The sequence below is a fragment of the Schistocerca nitens genome, chromosome 5 (genome assembly GCF_023898315.1).
Source record: "Schistocerca nitens isolate TAMUIC-IGC-003100 chromosome 5, iqSchNite1.1, whole genome shotgun sequence".
In the NCBI taxonomy this organism is placed as follows: domain Eukaryota; kingdom Metazoa; phylum Arthropoda; class Insecta; order Orthoptera; family Acrididae; genus Schistocerca; species Schistocerca nitens.
The window spans coordinates 229,207,731-229,227,756 of NC_064618.1; the positions used below are offsets into that span (position 1 = coordinate 229,207,731).

Genomic DNA, 20,026 nt, shown 5'->3' on the forward strand with positions numbered 1-20,026 from the left:
ATGTACGCAGACTTCCAACTCCCCCCCCCCAAGAAAAAGGAAATAATTAATAATAATAATAATAATAATAATAATAATTCAAGGGAAAGACGTCTCACTTTCCACGGACTTATCACAAGGATGGACCAAACAAGACTGAGCAGGAAGACCATGACACCATGGCCGATAGAAGTCAAGAAAGACATCCAGGAACTGAACATAACTTCTCAGAAGGCTACTAAAAGAAAAGGGGTTTCAGGACAGATCACCCCGTAAAAAGACTTGCGCCCTTTGGACAAAGGAGAGAAAAGAGAAACAAAGCCTGAGAATGTGGGATTACTGGGAAAACATCAAGTCCCTCTCCAGGCTGGAAAGTTCAAATTTTCATTTTATGTGATAGAAAGTTTTGCTTCACTACTTGAACGTAATTACAGTTTTTGAATTGTAAGTAATCTTATTAGTGATTATTTCACAATGAACCATTTTTATCAGCAAGTCTAAATTATAGGTCTTTCTGTACCTGGGAATTCCTTCATCACTGTTGTATGTCACCATTCCACAGTTAGGAATACATAATTACTTAATTAATGCAAAGCCAGTCCAGTTGCTGATATGTATTTTATTTTAGCCCCCCACCAATTTTGGTCTTCATATCCAGGCCATTTTCTGGTGGATCTGAAACTGTCATGTCATCCCATTTTGACATGCTTGAAATTTCATACTGCATGCAGTACCAACAGTGAGCTAAAACTCCTTTTTAGATTTAATAAACATCTACAATAGTTACAATAGTCCAGGTCGAATGTAAAGTTACACCATCTAGCATCCAAGGCACTCTTGTGACCTCTACAGTTCCATGCGTTTTAACTTTTGCCAGTCTCTGCTGGAGAATGTGACTTTTCAATCGACCTGTACACACTGGCCACTGTAAACACTGTAGATTTTCATTAAATCTAACAATTACTTTTATCCTTTTACTGGTAAAGCCCGCAATTTGAAACTGTGACCACATCAGAATATAACTTCTTTTACAGCTACAGCATGCCAATACTTCAAATGTATTTAACAGTGCAGTTTTTATAATGATGACATGCCCATCTTTCTCAAAATATCAATGGACATATAACTTTTAAATCAACCAAATTGTAATGTTTTTTATCAGCTGACAATGCTTCACAAAAAGACAGTGTAAGACATATACACTCTTTATGTACTTATACTGTGCATTTGTAAGCTTTGGTTTTCATCTTCTATTCAGTAAAATATCCATATACCCATCATATTTTGCATTAACAATGATAGTTTTAGATCCACATGAATATGGGTACAAGATGGCATTGAGCAGTAAAGTCTTAAGTGAAAACTGCACCAGTAAAAAACAAACTTAAAAGTGTTAAAAGTGCAAACAACTGCAAGATTTGTGACAAGAAAGTATTAAACGGTATCTAGTGTACCGACTGCCACCGTTGGTTTCATGAGTAATGTTCCAAAGTAAGCATAAAATTTGTAACTGAAGATTATACATGGTCTTGTCTTGTGTGCGTTAGTTATGCCTGTGAACGCAAATTTAAAGACGTAATCAGAAAAAAGAACGAAATAACCAGAGCACTTCAAAGTGATATGTTTGCTCTAAACAAAAAGTATATTGCTCTGAAGAATAAGACTGCACTTTTGGAAAAGAAAATACATTTCTCTCCATCGCTAGAAGATCACAATAAAGAATATGTCGTAAACAAAGTGGACATGTTGATTCACCATACAGATTGTACTTCATCAAAAGAAGACAACCATAATACCAGGAAACTGAGAAAGTCATCTCATCTCAGTGTCGTGTAATAACGGTTTTTCAAACTCAGTGTCGTGTAATAACGGTTTTTCAAAGGAATAGCTACATGTATGTCAAACAATGGTTCAGCAGTGGAAAAACAGCTACAAAAGAAGAAAGTGAAACTATTTGGTGATAGTCATGCACACAACATTCCAGAATTATTAACAAACAATGTGAATGACAGTTTTCAAGTTTCTGGCATTGTAAAACCTGAAGCAAATTTCAACAGTGTAACAGTGAGTGTTAACGAAGAATGTTCTGATTTCACAAAGACTGATTGTGCTGTGGTCAAAGGGGGTGCCAATAACGTCTACAAGAACAAAGCTAGTGTCTTCACTAAGAAGCTGTTTAAAGTGCCGCAGTTCCTGTATTACACCAATGTCATCGTAACAAGATTGCCACTAAGGTATGACTTATCAGACTGGTCGTGCTTTAACCAAGAAATTAGACTTACTAATTTGAAGTTAAAAAAATTAGGCGCCAAGTTTGTGAATGTTAAGGTGATAGACATTAGTTACTATGAAAGAAACTGTTTCACATGCCTTGGATTACATCTCAACAGATACAGTAAAAGGATGCTAGCTTCTAACATAAGCAATGCTCTTGAAGAGATCTCCCTCACAATGAAAGCAGAAATAAGTCTGTTATTATGCTGGGCGATCCTTCACAGGTAAACTAACAGAGTGGACCAATTGCCATGGAATTTGGTCCACGAGAAACACAATAACAGAATGCAATTTAGAATTAAAGCCCACTCAGGTGCCATATTTGATGACCAATTAAATGATTCTCTGTTTGATTTAGTTCATAATAACTTCATAATGCATCTTAACGTAGGCGGTCTACCAGTTGGAATGATGAACAAACTGTATGAACTAGAAGTATTTCTGGAGAACACAAGTTATGTAAAAGTTATATGCTTAAATGAGCATTGGCTCAAAAGTGAAAATATAAACTTGATAAACTCACTTTAAGGTTACAATTTAGCAGCAAGTTTTTGTAGAAAAAACGATTATGGAGGATCGGGCATTCTAGTAGAAGAATCACTAAGCTTTGAAGTCAGACAGACTTTCAATTGCTTGAACGACAAACTATTATTTGAAAGCTGCTGCATTGAACTTTTGGAATGGCATATTAATTATTAGTATATATCATATCCCTGACTACTCAGCTACATGTGCATTTTTAGACAAATCTGAAATCTTGTTGTGTAGATTGCAGGTAGAAAAGTTGTGTAAAAAGGCCATAATTTGTGCTTGCTTCAACATAAATGGAAGAGCTGATGACAGAGTTGCTGTTTCTCTGAAGGACACGTTATCTACAAACAGCTTAACATTAAACTTTAGTGAGTACACTAGAATAACAGCATCTTCCGCAACATGTATAGATAATACAGTGAGCAGCATCAACTATGGTTCCACAGAAAAGTTCATCTTAGAATCAGGTATATCTGACCATTCAGCCCTTTTCATCTCATTGCCAAATTTAGATAAAACAGTAACGGTGAAACGAGTCAGGAGCTTCAGCCAACACAATGTGAATACATTTGTATCAAGACTAAATGAAACGTCCTGGTCTTTCAGCAAGCGGTACTCAGTAAACACAAACTACAATGCTTTTGTATCAGAATTCACGAGTGTTTTCAATGATGCTTCCTCTTCATAACAGCATGTGACAAAAATTGTAAAAAGAACTCATGGATAACTGATAGCATCAGGATCTCTGGTACTAGAAAGAGGAAAATGCACATGGAAGCAAAGAACAACCATGTTGCAGAGTTTGTCAACTATGTATACAAATACAAAAGAATATTTGGTAGCGCTGGCAGGTCGATAGACACACAAACAAACACAAACACACACACAAAATTCAAGCTTTCGCAACAAACTGTTGCCTCATCAGGAAAGAGGGAAGGAGAGGGAAAGACGAAAGGATGTGGGTTTTAGGGGAGAGGGTAAGGAGTCTTCCAATCTCGGGAGCGGAAAGACTTACCTTAGGGGGAAAAAAAGGACGGGTATACACTCGCACACACACACACATATCCATCCACACATATACAGACACAAGCAGACATCTCACAAGCAGACATATTTAAAGACAAAGAGTTTGGGCAGAGATGTCAGTCGAGGCAGAAGTGAAGAGGCAAGGATTATGTTGAATGACAGGTGAGGTAGATATATTAGATATATTTTGATGATGTTGAATGACAGGTGAGGTAGATATATTAGATATATTTTTCCCACGTGGAATGTTTCCCTCTATTATAAGAATATTTGGTAGAGTAGATAAACAGGCAAAACAAATGACAAGTAGTAAATACATATCAGATGCCACAAATAAATCAAAAGCTGCATGGCAAACTGTCAGAAGTGAAATGTCTGCAGAAAAAACCAAAAGTTTTAATCATAAATTAGAAATCGATGGGGAAATAATCACAAACTCCAGACACATTTGCAAAGAAGTCAACAGCTATTTCATAAATTCTAACAAAATTGACAATCTCCTTCCTCCACATGAAAGTCCCAATATAATGCAGCACAGATAAGTAGAATACAAATTCACTCATGTATCCTGCTATGAAGTGGCTAACATTATAAAATCCCTAAAAAATCTCAAATCTGTGAGCTGGGATGAAGTTCCAACAAAAATAATAAAGGCAGGATGTGATAATATTGCATCCCAACTCTGTCACATAATAAATCATTCGTTTGATGAGGGCTGCTTTCCAGACAGGCTAAAGTATGCAGTTCCACCTATCCACAAAAAGGGCAGACAAGAGCAGATAGGAAATTTTCACCCAGTATCAATAGTACCAATTATTTCTAAAATATTTGAGCGAGTAGTGTGTAACCAACTAGAAAAATATAACAAAAACATAACATTATTGGTAATAATCAGTATGGATTCAGGAAGGGCCGAAGCACTGTGCATGCTATTAATGAACTAATCACTAAAATAAGCAAATGCCTCGATAACAAGGAGAGTGTATCCGGTATCTTCGGTGAGCTAAGTAAGGCATTTGATATGGTAAACCATACACAGCTGCTCCTCAAATTAGCTTCTTATGGCTTCCATGAAAAAACCTTTAAACTGGTTCAAGTCGTATCTCAAAAATAGGAAACAGAGGGTAATTGGGTTGGGTTCTTTGGGGAAGGAGACCAGACAGCAAGGTCATCGGTCTCATCGGATTAGGGAAACATGGGGAAGGAAGTCGGCCGTGCCCTTTCAGAGGAACCATCCCAGCATTTGCCTGGAGTGATTTAGGGAAATCACGGAAAACCTAAATCAGGATGGCCGGACACGGGATTGAACCGTCGTCCTCCCAAATGCGAGTCCAGTATCTAACCACTGCGCCACCTCGCTCGGTCAGAGGGTAATTATACAACATAAGGGTGACCCCGGGGTCCATACTAGGCCCATTACTATTTTTATATTATATAAATGACATGCCAGGCAAGGTAACTTCAGATATAATTTTGTATGCACTTGACTCAACAGCAGTAGTCTGCTGCAAAAACACTGAAGAATTAGCACAGAAAACAAAACAGACTCTTCAAGAACTAGAAAATTGGATAAATAATAATGCTATGAAACTAAAACGAACAAAAATACAAATTGTACACTTCAGGACCAAACAAACTGTTGAATATATAACATAGTTAAGTTATGAATGCAGAGAACTGATAACTGCAGACTATGTTAAATTTCTGGGAGTGACCATAAATAAAAACTTGTCATGGACTTATCATGTGGACCGCTTACTGAAGCAGTTAAATAGTTTTGTTTATGCAATGAGGGTTCTAAATAAAGAAACTGACTTAGCTGTTAAAAAACTGTGAATCATGCATATTTCATATCAGTTGTAAGATACGGTATAATTTTTTGGGGAGTTGAAAAAGGAAGCCTCCTCAGTGTGTTCAAGCTACAGAAAAAAATTATCAGAGCTATGACTGGAAGAAATAATAGACAATCATGCAAACCTTTATTTGCAAGCCTTACTTACTGACAATTCCTTCCATGTTTATATATGAAACACTTCTCTTTGAGTTAAAAACCCACATCTTTTTGAGAGAAATTCATTTACACATACTTATGAAACAAGGCACAAACAAGATTACATGTAAACTTGCCACAGACTAACTTTATTTGAAAATACTCCATATTAGGTGGCTTTGAAGCTCAGCAATAAAATGTGTTCAAAGTTGAAGGACTGCAAGCTAGAACCCACAGGTGTAAACATTGAAAAATATTTAAAAAGCAAATGCTACTGTAGTGTGGATGAGTTTATAAACGAGGAAGACAAGTAAGAGATATTGTTTTGTTTTCCTGTTTTTTCTACATTACATTCTATGTGCATGCTTATGTTCCCTTTTAATGGAGATATATGTTCTATTTATATGCGTCCATACTTATAAACTATGTATCGCCTGATTATGTATCTAGGTTTATACATATATACTACTTTTGTGAAAGTATATGCTCTTTGAAGTATCTCCATATTTATAAACTAGAGAAGCAAATATGAAAAATACTTAAAAAGAATGATTTTAAACCACTGGAAATTTTAAGAAAAAGGAAGAAATTTAACATGTAATTATCTTTTTATGTTGTAATGTGTTTCTGGGAGCACCCATATGCTTTATCTTAATGTATCTTGTTTTAAGGTATACTTAGGTAGGCACAGAATTATTCACTGACAAGTCACCAATGTTTCAATCGAATGATTGTATATAACATGTCATGTGACAATAAAGATTCTATTCTATTCTATTCTATTCCATGGCCTCGATGAGGAGGCTGAAACCCATCATGGACTTAAATAAACTATATCCAAGCAACTGGAGTGGCCTTTCATTCATAAAATTCTCAGAGGTCTTTCATTAATAAAATTCTCAGATGCTCATTATAGTCCATATACCTAAAAATCTTGCAGTGGGAAATGGGTCTGGAGGCCAAGAACCTATGAACAATAACAAATATTCCACAGTCAGAAAGCATGCTAGAAGTAGCCACAATCAAGCAACAAACAATTCAATGCCCTTTTTCACCTTTCCTTGTCCAATTCCAGAACAAATTCATTCTGAAACAAAATCTCTTACATGATTTGTAACAAAATGACACAAAATATTTCTTTCTATTAACAAACAGTTCAGCACCCACTAAAGCCTCTCATAATTCCACAAGCCTTTCATAGTTCGCTGTGATTTTCTTGACTTTTCTAGCTAAGTGAATTTCCCTTAGAATTTCCAATGTTCCATGCTTTGCAGACAAATTACCAGCCTGAAGAAAATCTGCAAAACAATCCAGTTTTCCTTTTGTATGAATAAGGAGATCATAGTTACATTACAAATTATGGAGATTGCATTGCACTAGCAATCAAGGAGCAGAAAACAAAACTGGAATCCCAAAAATCCATGGGCAATACCATAAGCTACCAAAGTCAGCGTGCATGCCTGAGGCATGCTGCAAGTGCACTCTGACACCATCACTACCGCTATAACACCAACAACAACAACAAATGTTTTTTGAAAGATTAGTAAGTAGCAAAACAAGTACCCCACTGTGGAACATAACCAAGTCTTGCCAGTTGCCAAGAAAAACAACAACTTGAGCCTGTTGTGAGAGATGCAAACAAAGAACACACTAAACACAGATCACATCAAGCAACTGCCTTCTAACTTGAACATACTATAGTTTCAAACCACTGCAAGTCCATGTTAATCTACTTAGTATGTGATATCCCACTTGCCTGAGTCCAGTGACCTGAGCATTTTGTAGTAAGCCTGGTGCCTAACAGTGTCACAAGCATCAGATTGTTACTGGAAACCAGATGTTGGAGAGTGGAAACATCACTTCAGACATTAATCTTCAGAAGGGATGGGCATCTTGACAAATTCTAGACGATGAGGAGATAACCACAACCAAGTGTGACAGTAGAACTGAGTTTAACTTTCCTTGTAAAGAAAGCACCCATCTTTGGCAGCAAATAAGAATTTTGGTGGCCTTTTCCTGCTCATAATTGGCAGACAGTGATGATGTCAATGTTCCTCACAGGCTTGAGAGAGGAGAGAGGAGAGAGGAGAGAGGACAGAGATCATAGGGTGAATGTTCTGTGGGAGTAAGTTAGGAGAGAGTTGTAGGAAGGACTGATAAAGTAAAGGCTGTCGTAATGTGGAGGGAATCCAGACGGCATCTGGGGGCAAGAACATATACAGGTCTGGGAGCAGTGCTAAAATTATAAATAAGTGAAAATCAAAAGAGAATTATCAGCCATCATAATACCCACACTGGCTATGAATTATGTGAACATAAGTCATTAAACAAACTCTTTATTGGCTAGGAGTTACATGAATGAAGTCATAAAAATGCTGTCTCATTCTTTGTGTGGCTGCACAAACAATTAATCTTATCGTGGCACATCGAAATCTTACAATGTGGACCCTCTCATTAGATGCAGTCCAAAATTTGGTGCAAACCTGTCCTTCCTGAAGCCAATACCTTACATCATGGCCACAGTTAAACTAATTTTCAACACACTGCAAGTGATGACTGTCAATATTTGAAGTAACTAGGGGTGAAGATGAGAGAAGTGCACCAAATAAGTGTTTTGGCTATGACTTGAAGGCTGTTGTGCATAACTGGCACAGTAGATTAGAGAGAATGAGTAGATTTTGGAGTGTTGCATCTGACAACACACTACCAGTTTTACTAGAAGCAAGCAAGATACAAATGCTCTCGTTCAGTAATTTCATAAATTGTTGGCAATGAACAAAGAAAATTGGGTGAAGTGGAACAGTGAGGTGGGAAACAGATTACAGAATGAGGACGAAAGAGGGAGCGATAATAAGAAAAAAAAAAAAGGACTGCTAAATATTGATACCAACAATATTCATATTCATGAGTATGCCTGGCAGTCTGCATAATGCTTAATCAACCAAGATAAACTTTCAGGAGGAGACTCACTCAACGCAAATAAATTACTCTAAGTTGCAAAGAAAATTGCCTGGAAAAATCTATTACAGACACAATATAAGGAAGTAATAGTGACAACTTCCCAACACACGGGACACAAGACTTATACAAGGGGGATTCAAATGAAACCTGGTCACTATTGTAAAGTAATGGTAACAATTTTACTAACTCAAAAATGTAATTATACACAGTACACATACTCCAAAATAGTTACCAGAACTATTGGCACATTTATCCCAATGCGACACTAACCAGTCGATTCTAACCTTGAAGAAGCTAGTAGGCTGCTGTTGGATCCAGTCACACACATTGTCGTCAGTTGCGAATCGATGTCCATGAATAGCTTGTTTTAGAGATGATTCTGCGGTTGTTCAAGACTAAAGCACTCACTTCTGCAACCATTTCCAGTGTGATGACACGATGAGCCTGTCCAGGACGACCATCGTCTTCCACTGAATCACACCCCTCAAGGAATCGTTTGCGCCATTCCACAACACCTGAACGACTCAGACTGTACTCACCGTACATAGCCTTCAAGCATCGCTACATTTCACGGCCTCCAACTCCCTCCGCCGCCAAAACTCGAATAACTCTGGCTCTGAGCACTACGGGACTCAACTGCTGTGGTCATAAGTCCCCTAGAACTTAGAACTACTTAAACCTAACTAACCTAAGGACAGCACACAACACCCAGCCATCACGAGGCAGAGAAAATCCCTGACCCTGCCGGGAATCGAACCCGGGAACCCGGGCGTGGGAAGCGAGAACGCTACCGCACGACCACGAGATGCGGGCACTCGAATAACTCCTCGTTGTTCCTGCTTACTTGCTTGCATGTTTGGTAGTGGACAACAACTTGTGTGACCACCTTCTCTTCGGTGTGAAACCACACTGGCACTATGCAACATCAAATGGTATGCATGCGTCATTCTCCCTACCAACTGATGGTGTAGGCCAAAGTTAGACACACTGGCCAGGCTTCATTTGAATGAACCTCCTCATACTTCCTTCAATCAAGTTGCAGCACTTTGCAAGAATTTGAACTGAAATTAAAGGAATTATTTTGCTCTAGAAAGAAGCTGGAGAAGTGAAAGAGAGTGATAAGATTATCAACCGTACAACAATTCCTATCCCTAGATGGAGCAATACATAAAATAAGGAAAAGGCAACCACTCACCTACAGCAGATAACTGTGTGGAGCACAATAACATATAACAGAAAATGGCATTCACACTAGCTTTTTTCGTTACAATAGCACACACATTTACACCTACAAAAACCCTAGCACACAATCCCGTAAAGTGCTCAACAGCTAGTGTGAAAGCTGTTTTCTGTTATATGTAACTGTTTTCCATGCACTGATCCACTATAGCTGAGTGACTGCTTTTTCCTTATTTTACACACAACAATTCACATTAGTATAGATGATTTCATGGGTGAGCCTCTTTAACACACCATTTGAAGAGCAAGAGCAATTGATTGACTATTTACCTCCCAGATCTCAAAAATCAGTCTTGAGGTTGTATTCCATTGGGAATCATGAGCTCAATGACTGCAATATTAATATTGTAGACAAGAAAATTGGCATCATCAATTCTAAGAAGTTTGAAATCATGTATTACATGAAAGCGATTTCAGTCGGTGTGTGACGATATTCAGTGCAAATATTACAGTCTTGATGACTCATGTAATAAAAGCACATTTTACAACTTCAACATGGCTGTTTTAATACATGCTTTTATTACGTGAGTCTTCAAGACTAATATTTGCACTGACGGTGTCACACAGTGACTGAAATTGCTTCCAAGTAATAAATGATTTCAAACCTCTTACGACTGATGATGCCAGTTTTCTTGTTTACAATTAAAAATTTTTGTTTGTAACAAAGAAAGAGATGATTCGGCTACATGCTAAAATATCTACAGTAAATTTTTATTGTGATTTTGAGGGACAGTATTACTGTAGAACCAATAACATGAAAAGCAAAATATATTTAGCAATGGACCTCGCCACTGGTGATGTGGCTTTTGTACCTCAGCAATACAGATAGCCGTGCAACAATAATTGAGTAATTGATGGAATCTGCTACAAGGCCAAACATGGATCCTGAAGAGGGGCCACAGCCTTTATAGCAGTTGTAGGGGCAACAATCTGGACGATTATCTGATCTGGTCTTGTAAAATCAACCAAAATGATTTTATTGTGCCCATATTGTAAATAGCTGAAAGCAAGGGGTAACTCGCAAAGGAATGCAGGCACTGTATGATTAAATCACAAAGGGATCCTCTTGGATAAAATAGCCCCCATTTGGTTTTACAGGTAGGGACTACACACGAGGTTGTCATCACCAGAACCAAACATGATATTCTAGAGGTCGGAGCGAGTTAACATTAGATCCCTTAATCATGCAGGTAGGTTAGAAAATTTAAAAAGGGAACTTGATAAGCTGAAATCAGATAAAGTAGGAATTATTGAATATCGACGGCAGGAGAAACAGAACTCCCAGTCAGATGAATAAGGGTTATACATACAAAGTCACATACGAGTAATGCAGAAGTGGGTTTAATAATGAATAACAGAACAGTACTGTAGGTACGCTACTACAAACAGCTGGTGAACACATTAACGTACCCAAAATAGATGCTAAGCCCACAACTGCCAAGTAGTACAAGTTTATATGCCAACTAACTCCACAGATGATAAAGGGACTGAAGAAATAAATGATGAGATAAATAATATTATTTAGATATTTAAGAAAGACAAAAATTTGATTATGATGGGGGGCTTGGAATTTGATAGTAGGAAAAGGAAGAGGTGGAAAACTAGTAGGGCAGTACAGACTGGGGGAAAGGAATGAAAGAAAAAGTCAACTGGTAGAACTTTGCACAGAGCTTAATTTAATCATGACTAACACTTGGTTTAAGAATCATGAAAGAAGGCTATGTACACAGAAGAGCCCTGGAGACACCAGAAGATTTCAGATTGATTATGTAATGGTAAGATACAGATTTTTACAGCAAATAAAGCAGGCGAGAGGGAATACAAACTTTTGAGAGAGAGAGAGAGAGAGAGAGAGAGAGAGAGAGAGATATTCCAAGATGGTTAAGCAGCTATAGCTAGAAGGCAAATGCAAGGATTTAGAAGCATGTTTCACAAGAGTAAAGACAGATGCTGCCTACACAAAAATTCAAGTGCCCTTTGGAGAAAAGAGAAGCAACTGCATGAAATCAAGAGCCCGGGTGCAAAGCCAGTACAAAGCAAAGAAGGGAATGCTGAAAATCAAAAGGAATATATAAAGGAGGTAGCCGAGAGAAATGAACTAGAAGGCAATATATATAGAAAGGGAAGAGGATGTAGATGAGGACAAGATGGGAGATACGGTAGTGTGAGAAGAATTTGGCAGAGCAATGAAAGACCTAGATGAAAACAAGGCCTGTTAGTAGTTAGTTAGTTAAGTTACGTGTTCCATTGATCAATCTTGTGGTAACTGTTATGATGTAGAACATGCAAAGTGAATAAGTATTTTGTCTGGAGTAGACAACATTCAGTCAAACTATCGGTAGCCTTGGGAGAGCCAGCCACGACAAAACTATTCCATCTGGTGTGCAAGATTTATGAGACAGGTGAAATACTGTGAGATTCCAAGAAGATTGTAATAATGCCAATTCCAAAGAAGGCCGGTGCTGAGATAGTTCAAAAAGTCACTGTTGCAAAATACTAACATGAAATCTTTACAGAACAATGGAAAAACTGGTAGAAGCCGACATCAGGGAAGATCAGTTTGGATTCCAGAGAAATACAAGAACACACAATGCAATACTGACCATAGGACTTCTCTCAAAAGATTGGTTAAGGAAAGGAAATCCTACATTTATATCATTTATAGACTTAGAGAAAGCTATTGACAATACTGACTGCAATACTCTCTTGAAATTTTGAAGGTAACAGAAGTAAAATGCAGTGAGTGAAAAAGCTAAACATTTATTAATATCAAATACACATTCAAGTCAGCAGACTTTTTAGTCAGAGTAGCCACAGCCTGGATATATCATTTTGAAGATAAGACCACTGAGTTACGTTTTGGTACCCTACATGAATTTTTTACTATTAACATGTACAGATTGCATTTGCTGATGCACCTAAAATGTTGCAAAACTGATTGTGCTTATCAATAAAGTACTTACAGCTGAAGCAGTCTAATCTTCTAAACAGATTGAAGTGTCAGGGAGTCTTTTCTGAAGGTATTTGTCTAGAATGTAATCATGTATGGAAGGGAAACATGACTATAAACAGTTCAGGTAAGACAACAGAGGCTTTTGAAATGTAGTGTACAGAATAATGCTGAAGATTAGATGGATAGATTGTGTAGCTAACGAGGAGGTACTGAATAGAATTTGTTAGAGAAGAAATATGTGGCACAACTTGACTAAAAGAAGGGATCAGTTGATGGACACATTCTGAGACGACAAGGGGTCACGAATTCAGCATTGGAGTGAAGAGGCTTGCATAGGAGGGAGTGGCATAGATAGCAGTATCAAACAAGTCTTTGGACGGAAGACCAACAACGTACGTAAAAACGGATTTAAGTCCCACACCCTTCAGGTTAAGGGATATTGTGCTGAGCAGCAGTTTGAATACTGGGTTACAGTAATGGATCAGGAAACACACAAGCTTGTAATGCTGTTAGTTACAAGGATTTATCATAAGCTTCAATGATCACATAGAGGCAGCTCTTAAAACATTATGCAGACTTAACTGCAGAAAAATTGTTTATGGAGGCTTTAATTTGGTTATTCTGTCAGATAGTACTGATCCAATTCTGAATTATTTTTTACAGTAAACTTCTCAAAGATCATTTAAAGACATAAAGCAACCCCCACTGACCGTTAATTTCTATTCCCAAAAACCAGCCGTGATTGACTTATAAAATGAACAGTCAGGGTTTAGCCAATTACAATGTCAATTACAAAATATACTGACCATTTAGATACAAATCTAAGAATAAAAGTAGTGTATTGCAGAATCATATCATGATTCAATCACAGTGTTTGGAGAGAATTATAAGAACAAAGTTGAGGCAAAATTTTAATGCAGAGAGTGGAAATTAAACTCTTACTCAAACATTTTCCTACAGCTCTTAGAGTTTTCTTTTCCTCATATAATAAGGGCAAGGAAAAAATTGACAGTGAGAAAAATAAGGGTTCTACCAAACTAAGAGGACAAGGTGTATCCATACGTTGAAACTTCATGTGATGATATTGATGACCTTATGCTAGGCCAAAAGATTTATACTTAATTCAAAAGATAAGGTGTATTCAAGTGCTGAACCTCCATTATCATGAGTGCTCTATCCTGTTATTGTTGTTTGGCTTGTTGATTTGGGAGGAGAGGACCAAACAGTGAGGTCATTCATGCTGTCACATTAGTGAAGGATGGGGAAGGTCAGCCGTGCCCTTATGATGGACCATCCTGGCATTTGCCTGAAGCAATTTGGGGAAATCACAGAAAACTTAAATCAGGATGGCCAGACACAGGTTTGAACTGTCATCCTCCCGAATGCAAGTCCAGTGTGCTAACCACTGCACCACCTCCCTCGGTCTGCTGTTGTTGTTGTTACGGTTTTCAGATCAATGCCTGGTTTGATGCATCTTTCCATGTTAGACAGTCCTGTGCAAGGCTCCTCATTTATGCTTAACTAATTACAACTTACATCCATTTGGAAAACAACTTGCTGTATTCAAGCTTTGGACTCCATCTACAATTTTTATCCTCCACACTGTCTTCATTACCAGACAGACAAATCCTTGATGCCTCAGCATGTGTCGTATCAATTGGTCCTGTCTTTTAGTCACGTTGTATCATAAATGTCTTTCTTCCCCAATTTGATTCAGCACCTTCCCCTCTATTATTTGGTCTACCATAATTCTTATACAGTATCATCCATATTTCACATCCATGCAAGCTACACTCCACACAAACATGTTCAGTAAAGACATCGCAACACTTAAATTTATATTAGATGCTGGCAACTTCCTCTTTTCATAAATCATTTTCTTGTTATTCCCAGTCTGCATTTTATATCCTCTCTACTACAGCTATCATCATGTATCTTGCTGCCCAAATAGCTGAACTCGCCTAACACATTTAGTGTCTCCTTTCCTAATCTAATTTCCTCAGAGTCACCAGATTTAATGCAACTACATCCCATTACCCTTGTTTTACTTTTATAGAGTTTCATCTTCAAATATCATTTCAAGACAGTATCAATTCTGTTCAATTGCTCTCCCAAGTCCTGTATCTTCTGTGACAGAATTACAATGTCAAGCCTCTTAACAACAAATTGGATCTCACATAGATCAAATTGGATCTCACGTAGATTACTACGCTCACAACTAAAACACTACAAAAACAAAGAAACAACGATTCTGAACATTACTGAAGAAGAAACAAACAAAACTGGTGATCCAAAGCAAACTAAACCCCAAGAAAACAGTTATGGCAGAAATAGCAACACTTTAAAATCACTGGGCAACAAATTCTGTTATTACAGTACCGTACTTCCTCACAGAAGCGGCAAACAAGGCACTTTCTCAATAACAACTGAATACAGATGCATTAGATTAATTTGTGTCAACACTGCCTGCAGCAACAGACATTAGCTTCAAAAATAAAACCTCTCTTGACTTGGTTTTTGTGAAGGATTCTTCACAGAGAAAGCAATAAAGTACCACACAAATGAAATGATGGCAAAACTATACAAAAAGAATTATGCTGTGGGTAGATATTTTCTGACCTTGCCAAATCAGTTTTTGACTGTGTCAATCACAAAATTTTACTTGACAAACTGAAATATTGAAGTGATCCTCTTGCATGGACAGACTTTCTTAACAGAAAGAAAAGGTTTTTACTGACAGCCTGTGTCACAGGCATGAAGTTAACCTATGAAACATAACATGGGAGTCGCACAGGCACTGATACTATGTCTGAACCACTAGAAGTCTGAATACTTAGAGCTGCTAGTTTTCATCTTTGGCAACTGCCAACTTTTAACATCCAACAATATTACATGTAGCACAGTTGGAGTGTTTTGTTGTTCCCAAATGCAATGATGCAATCGTTGGTCCACTGCAAGCACACTTCAAGAATGAGGGTTATGCATTGCAGTGAAGTAGGTGACAGTTTTGCTTTTGCACATGATCAGTCAACAGGAAGTAAAGAATGCTCATATTGTTTAACCCCCATAAATACGTGCACAAAAACAATAGCATAACTTATTTCTATAATGATACTTCAGGTAACAGTAACCATAACCATACAAGCATACAAAGTACAAAATAAAAGTTGAATAATAAACTGTTCAGGACAATTATAATGTATTGAGTTGTTTAGTTATTATTTGCTTCAGTTCATACTACAAAAGTTCCTCTTTGAAAAAAGTAACAATGAGATTAATCATATGGAGTACACCTGGAGTCCAAAACTTTATCTGTTTTCATTCCTTTGAGATCTAAAACGTAAGTGGCAATGTCATCTAACGACAGCAGCAATCCTCAGAATATTGCTTTCGATGGTATGTTCCCTACACAGATCACTTTGAAACTTCCTGGTAATCAAACAGTCTCTGACTACACTAAAACCCAAACATTTGTCTTTCACAGGAGATAGTAACATCATCCAAGCTTTCCAGGCACATCTCAGGGCCTAGCTAATACCTTCAATCAGCTGATATGTATCCATTATTTCTAAAACAACCCTGTTCCTCGGACTCTAGGATAAAACTAAAGATAGAAAACGGTTCGCTACAGCTAATCTATCTGGAGGTGAGACCCACTAGAAACGGAAAAATGTTGGCCACTGAAAAGAGGGGTCAAGTTAAAATCCCAGACAGGCACACAGTTTTAAGCTGTATATGCAGCTAATACAATGCCACAGTACAAAATATTCATTCTGATAATATTATTATACAACACTAAATATCTGTTTATCACAGTTAAAACACATCTGTGAGATATTGTGTTTTGTAACATGCAAAATAATCTACATAAAAATACTCACAATGTGTATCTTCAGTCTGTACCACATCACATAAAATCTATTAACATTCTCTATTACAGTAAAGCGTGTAAAGTAAATCTAACCTCTGGACTTCACTGCACTGTGCACACTTATTACTTGATAAGCCAGACCCATAAGTAATAACAATACTATGGTAAAAAATACTGCAACTCTGTATGGACCAGCAAATCCCGAGACATAGCACGTAACCAGAAGCCAAACACCATAAGACATCATACAGAACTGTCGTGCTATCTCACGTTTCCAAGACATTTTCACCATTACGATGTATCCTGCAATGGCTGCAAAAACCTGTTCAACAATGATTAATTTTAAACATTCACACACTGTGTTTATGTAAGTAAATGCAACATTCCAAATGATTACTACAGACTGAACGAAGGCATATTCTCAACAATATCATGTATATATCCTTTCAAACATATTTGAGGCACATACACTAATATACAACATTTAAGTCTACAATCGAAGTTAACTGTGGTATACATATGCTATTCAATAATTAATCAAACAGCCAGTTTCCATTGCATAACAAAACAAAGCCTTTTAATATGAAATGAAATAAAAATCAGTCGCTCTAGCAGATACTTCTTAACATTGTCACATAACAACATAGAAAAAAAACAGTAATCTGGATATAAAACTCACCACATACTGATTAACTAATCCTATAATAAAAGAAACTGCTCGACTAGCAAAGAATCCAAGACGAAGAATCAGACATACAACAAAACTTGGAGTGTAGTAGTACACAAAAAGCAAAATTGAAACGCTAGCAAAAAAACCTACAATGTAATTTATGTATTTAACAGTAATATCGCCAATTATTTCAGATAAGTTATCAACTATCTTGATAGGTGCTAAAACAATGCCAATTATCAATGGCGTTGACGAAGCTGATAATGAATCAATCCATCCCTGCATTGCGGTAGACAAGGAATACTTGAAAGGATGCAGCACGGAACCACATAAAAGAGCCCATATTAAAGGTTTGATAAAAGGTTCCAAAACGTAAAACAATGCCACTCCCGCAATGCAACAAACAAACAGAAAAAATAGGGCAAGGGCATTGTACAGAGCTTGCTTTAGAGCTTTCTCGTGGCCCTGGGGTAATCCACCCAAAAAACTAAAGACATTATCCAAGGGAGATGTAATGAGTTCAGCACTAGACGTATTCTGTGACATGATTAAGCTTAGGGCGTTATTCTGTTGGATTCATACGGTGAGCAAAGTTACACCCACTTCCCAAATTTAAACCTGACGCAACAACACACTGTCCACACTGCGACAAAATGTGACACACAGTGCAGCCAACAATCCGGCGATAAGAGTACATGTGATACGATGTTTCAACTTCGCGTCCAACACATGGAGCGTATCAAGAGATTTAAATGTGATACCAGTATCACAAGTGTGGACATTTAACAAACGAGATATTTCAGTTTTATTACTTCTGAGTGGAATATACGGGTACAAAATTAAACAACAAGCGTAATAAGTGATGACAGCAGTTACGACGCTGTAAGGAAATAATTTGCCGTGTAGTTCAATGAAGCATTTATCCTGTAGGAAACCTTTTAATATCCCACTGCAATAATGTCGAGCTTACTCAGACATTTAGGCTACGGTGCATTTTACGTCGACGTTGAAATCATTATCAGCTGCAAATATGCGATAATCTAAAATATGAGCACGTTTTATTGTCTAACCATTAAAAAATATGATTTCACGTTTCCAGCTTACAATATAGGCTACAATTTGATATACCAGTAATTAATTTTCGATTAATATAGCATTTTATGTTCAGTATTAGTATATCGCCTTGTCTGTGACATCATTACTGTAATATCCAAATGGTCCTTTGTCACCAGGATTTCGTATATGTCATGTCCTTCAATAGATGAGCACATGTTTATTAAATGGGAGCATTTTAGGTTAGGCTTCACCGTGACTGTTACTGACATCCAATAAGACAACAAGTTTACTGTTTCGAGTCACTGTTTATTTACATCTTCAAGTCGTTTCGAAGGTATAAACCTCCATCATGAGGTGGACTTACAGATGTGTGTGTTTACTGTTTCCAGTCACTGTTTATTTACATCTTCTACTCGTTTCTAAGGTATAAACCTCCATCATGAGGTGGCCTTACATATGTGTATGTGTGTGTGTGCGCGTGTGTACGCTTTTGGGGTAACTTGTGGTACTGTCTCCAATGGTCACAAGATCCTATCTCTGTCGTAGCACACGACATGTAAACTGTCATATTTCGTAAACAAAGACAAAATGTGGCAGTTTACACATACACAGTCGCGACCACAGCCTAACATAGAGTGTGGTCGCGACACTCACTGCTGCGAAAATTGTTACCATCTGACAGTTAGTGCGACACCAGCGCACCGAGCGAAAACACGTAAACAGAGCCCAGTATCCTTGATTCAATGACATAAGCTAAATCTTAATGATGACGAAATACTTTCGAATATGTGTATAACTGCAGCTTGCTCCACTCAAAACAAGAAAATACACTCCTGGAAATGGAAAAAAGAACACATTGACACCGGTGTGTCAGACCCACCATACTTGCTCCGGACACTGCGAGAGGGCTGTACAAGCAATGATCACACGCACGGCACAGCGGACACACCAGGAACCGCGGTGTTGGCCGTCGAATGGCGCTAGCTGCGCAGCATTTGTGCACCGCCGCCGTCAGTGTCAGCCAGTTTGCCGTGGCATACGGAGCTCCATCGCAGTCTTTAACACTGGTAGCATGCCGCGACAGCGTGGACGTGAACCGTATGTGCAGTTGACGGACTTTGAGCGAGGGCGTATAGTGGGCATGCGGGAGGCCGGGTGGACGTACCGTCGAATTGCTCAACACGTGGGGCGTGAGGTCTCCACAGTACATCGATGTTGTCGCCAGTGGTCGGCGGAAGGTGCACGTGCCCGTCGACCTGGGACCGGACCGCAGCGACGCACGGATGCACGCCAAGACCGTAGGATCCTACGCAGTGCCGTAGGGGACCGCACCGCCACTTCCCAGCAAATTAGGGACACTGTTGCTCCTGGGGTATCGGCGAGGACCATTCGCAACCGTCTCCATGAAGCTGGGCTACGGTCCCGCACACCGTTAGGCCGTCTTCCGCTCACGCCCCAACATCGTGCAGCCCGCCT

The 20,026-nt window shown here is 38.2% G+C and overlaps 1 protein-coding gene across 1 annotated transcript in view; it reads right to left on the minus strand.

The window, feature by feature from the left end:
• The window catches only part of LOC126259589 (transmembrane protein 245), a 269,387-nt gene extending 251,245 nt beyond the window's left edge, over window positions 1–18,142 (minus strand). The window contains exons 1-2 of the mRNA XM_049956501.1: window positions 17,504–18,142; window positions 16,918–17,146 (exon numbers count right to left, since the gene is read on the minus strand). Of these exons, the coding sequence (XP_049812458.1) occupies window positions 16,918–17,146; window positions 17,504–18,040 (766 nt within the window). The 5' untranslated portion in view covers window positions 18,041–18,142. The remainder of the gene's footprint in view (window positions 1–16,917; window positions 17,147–17,503) is intronic.
• Window positions 18,143–20,026: the final 1,884 nt, after the last annotated feature.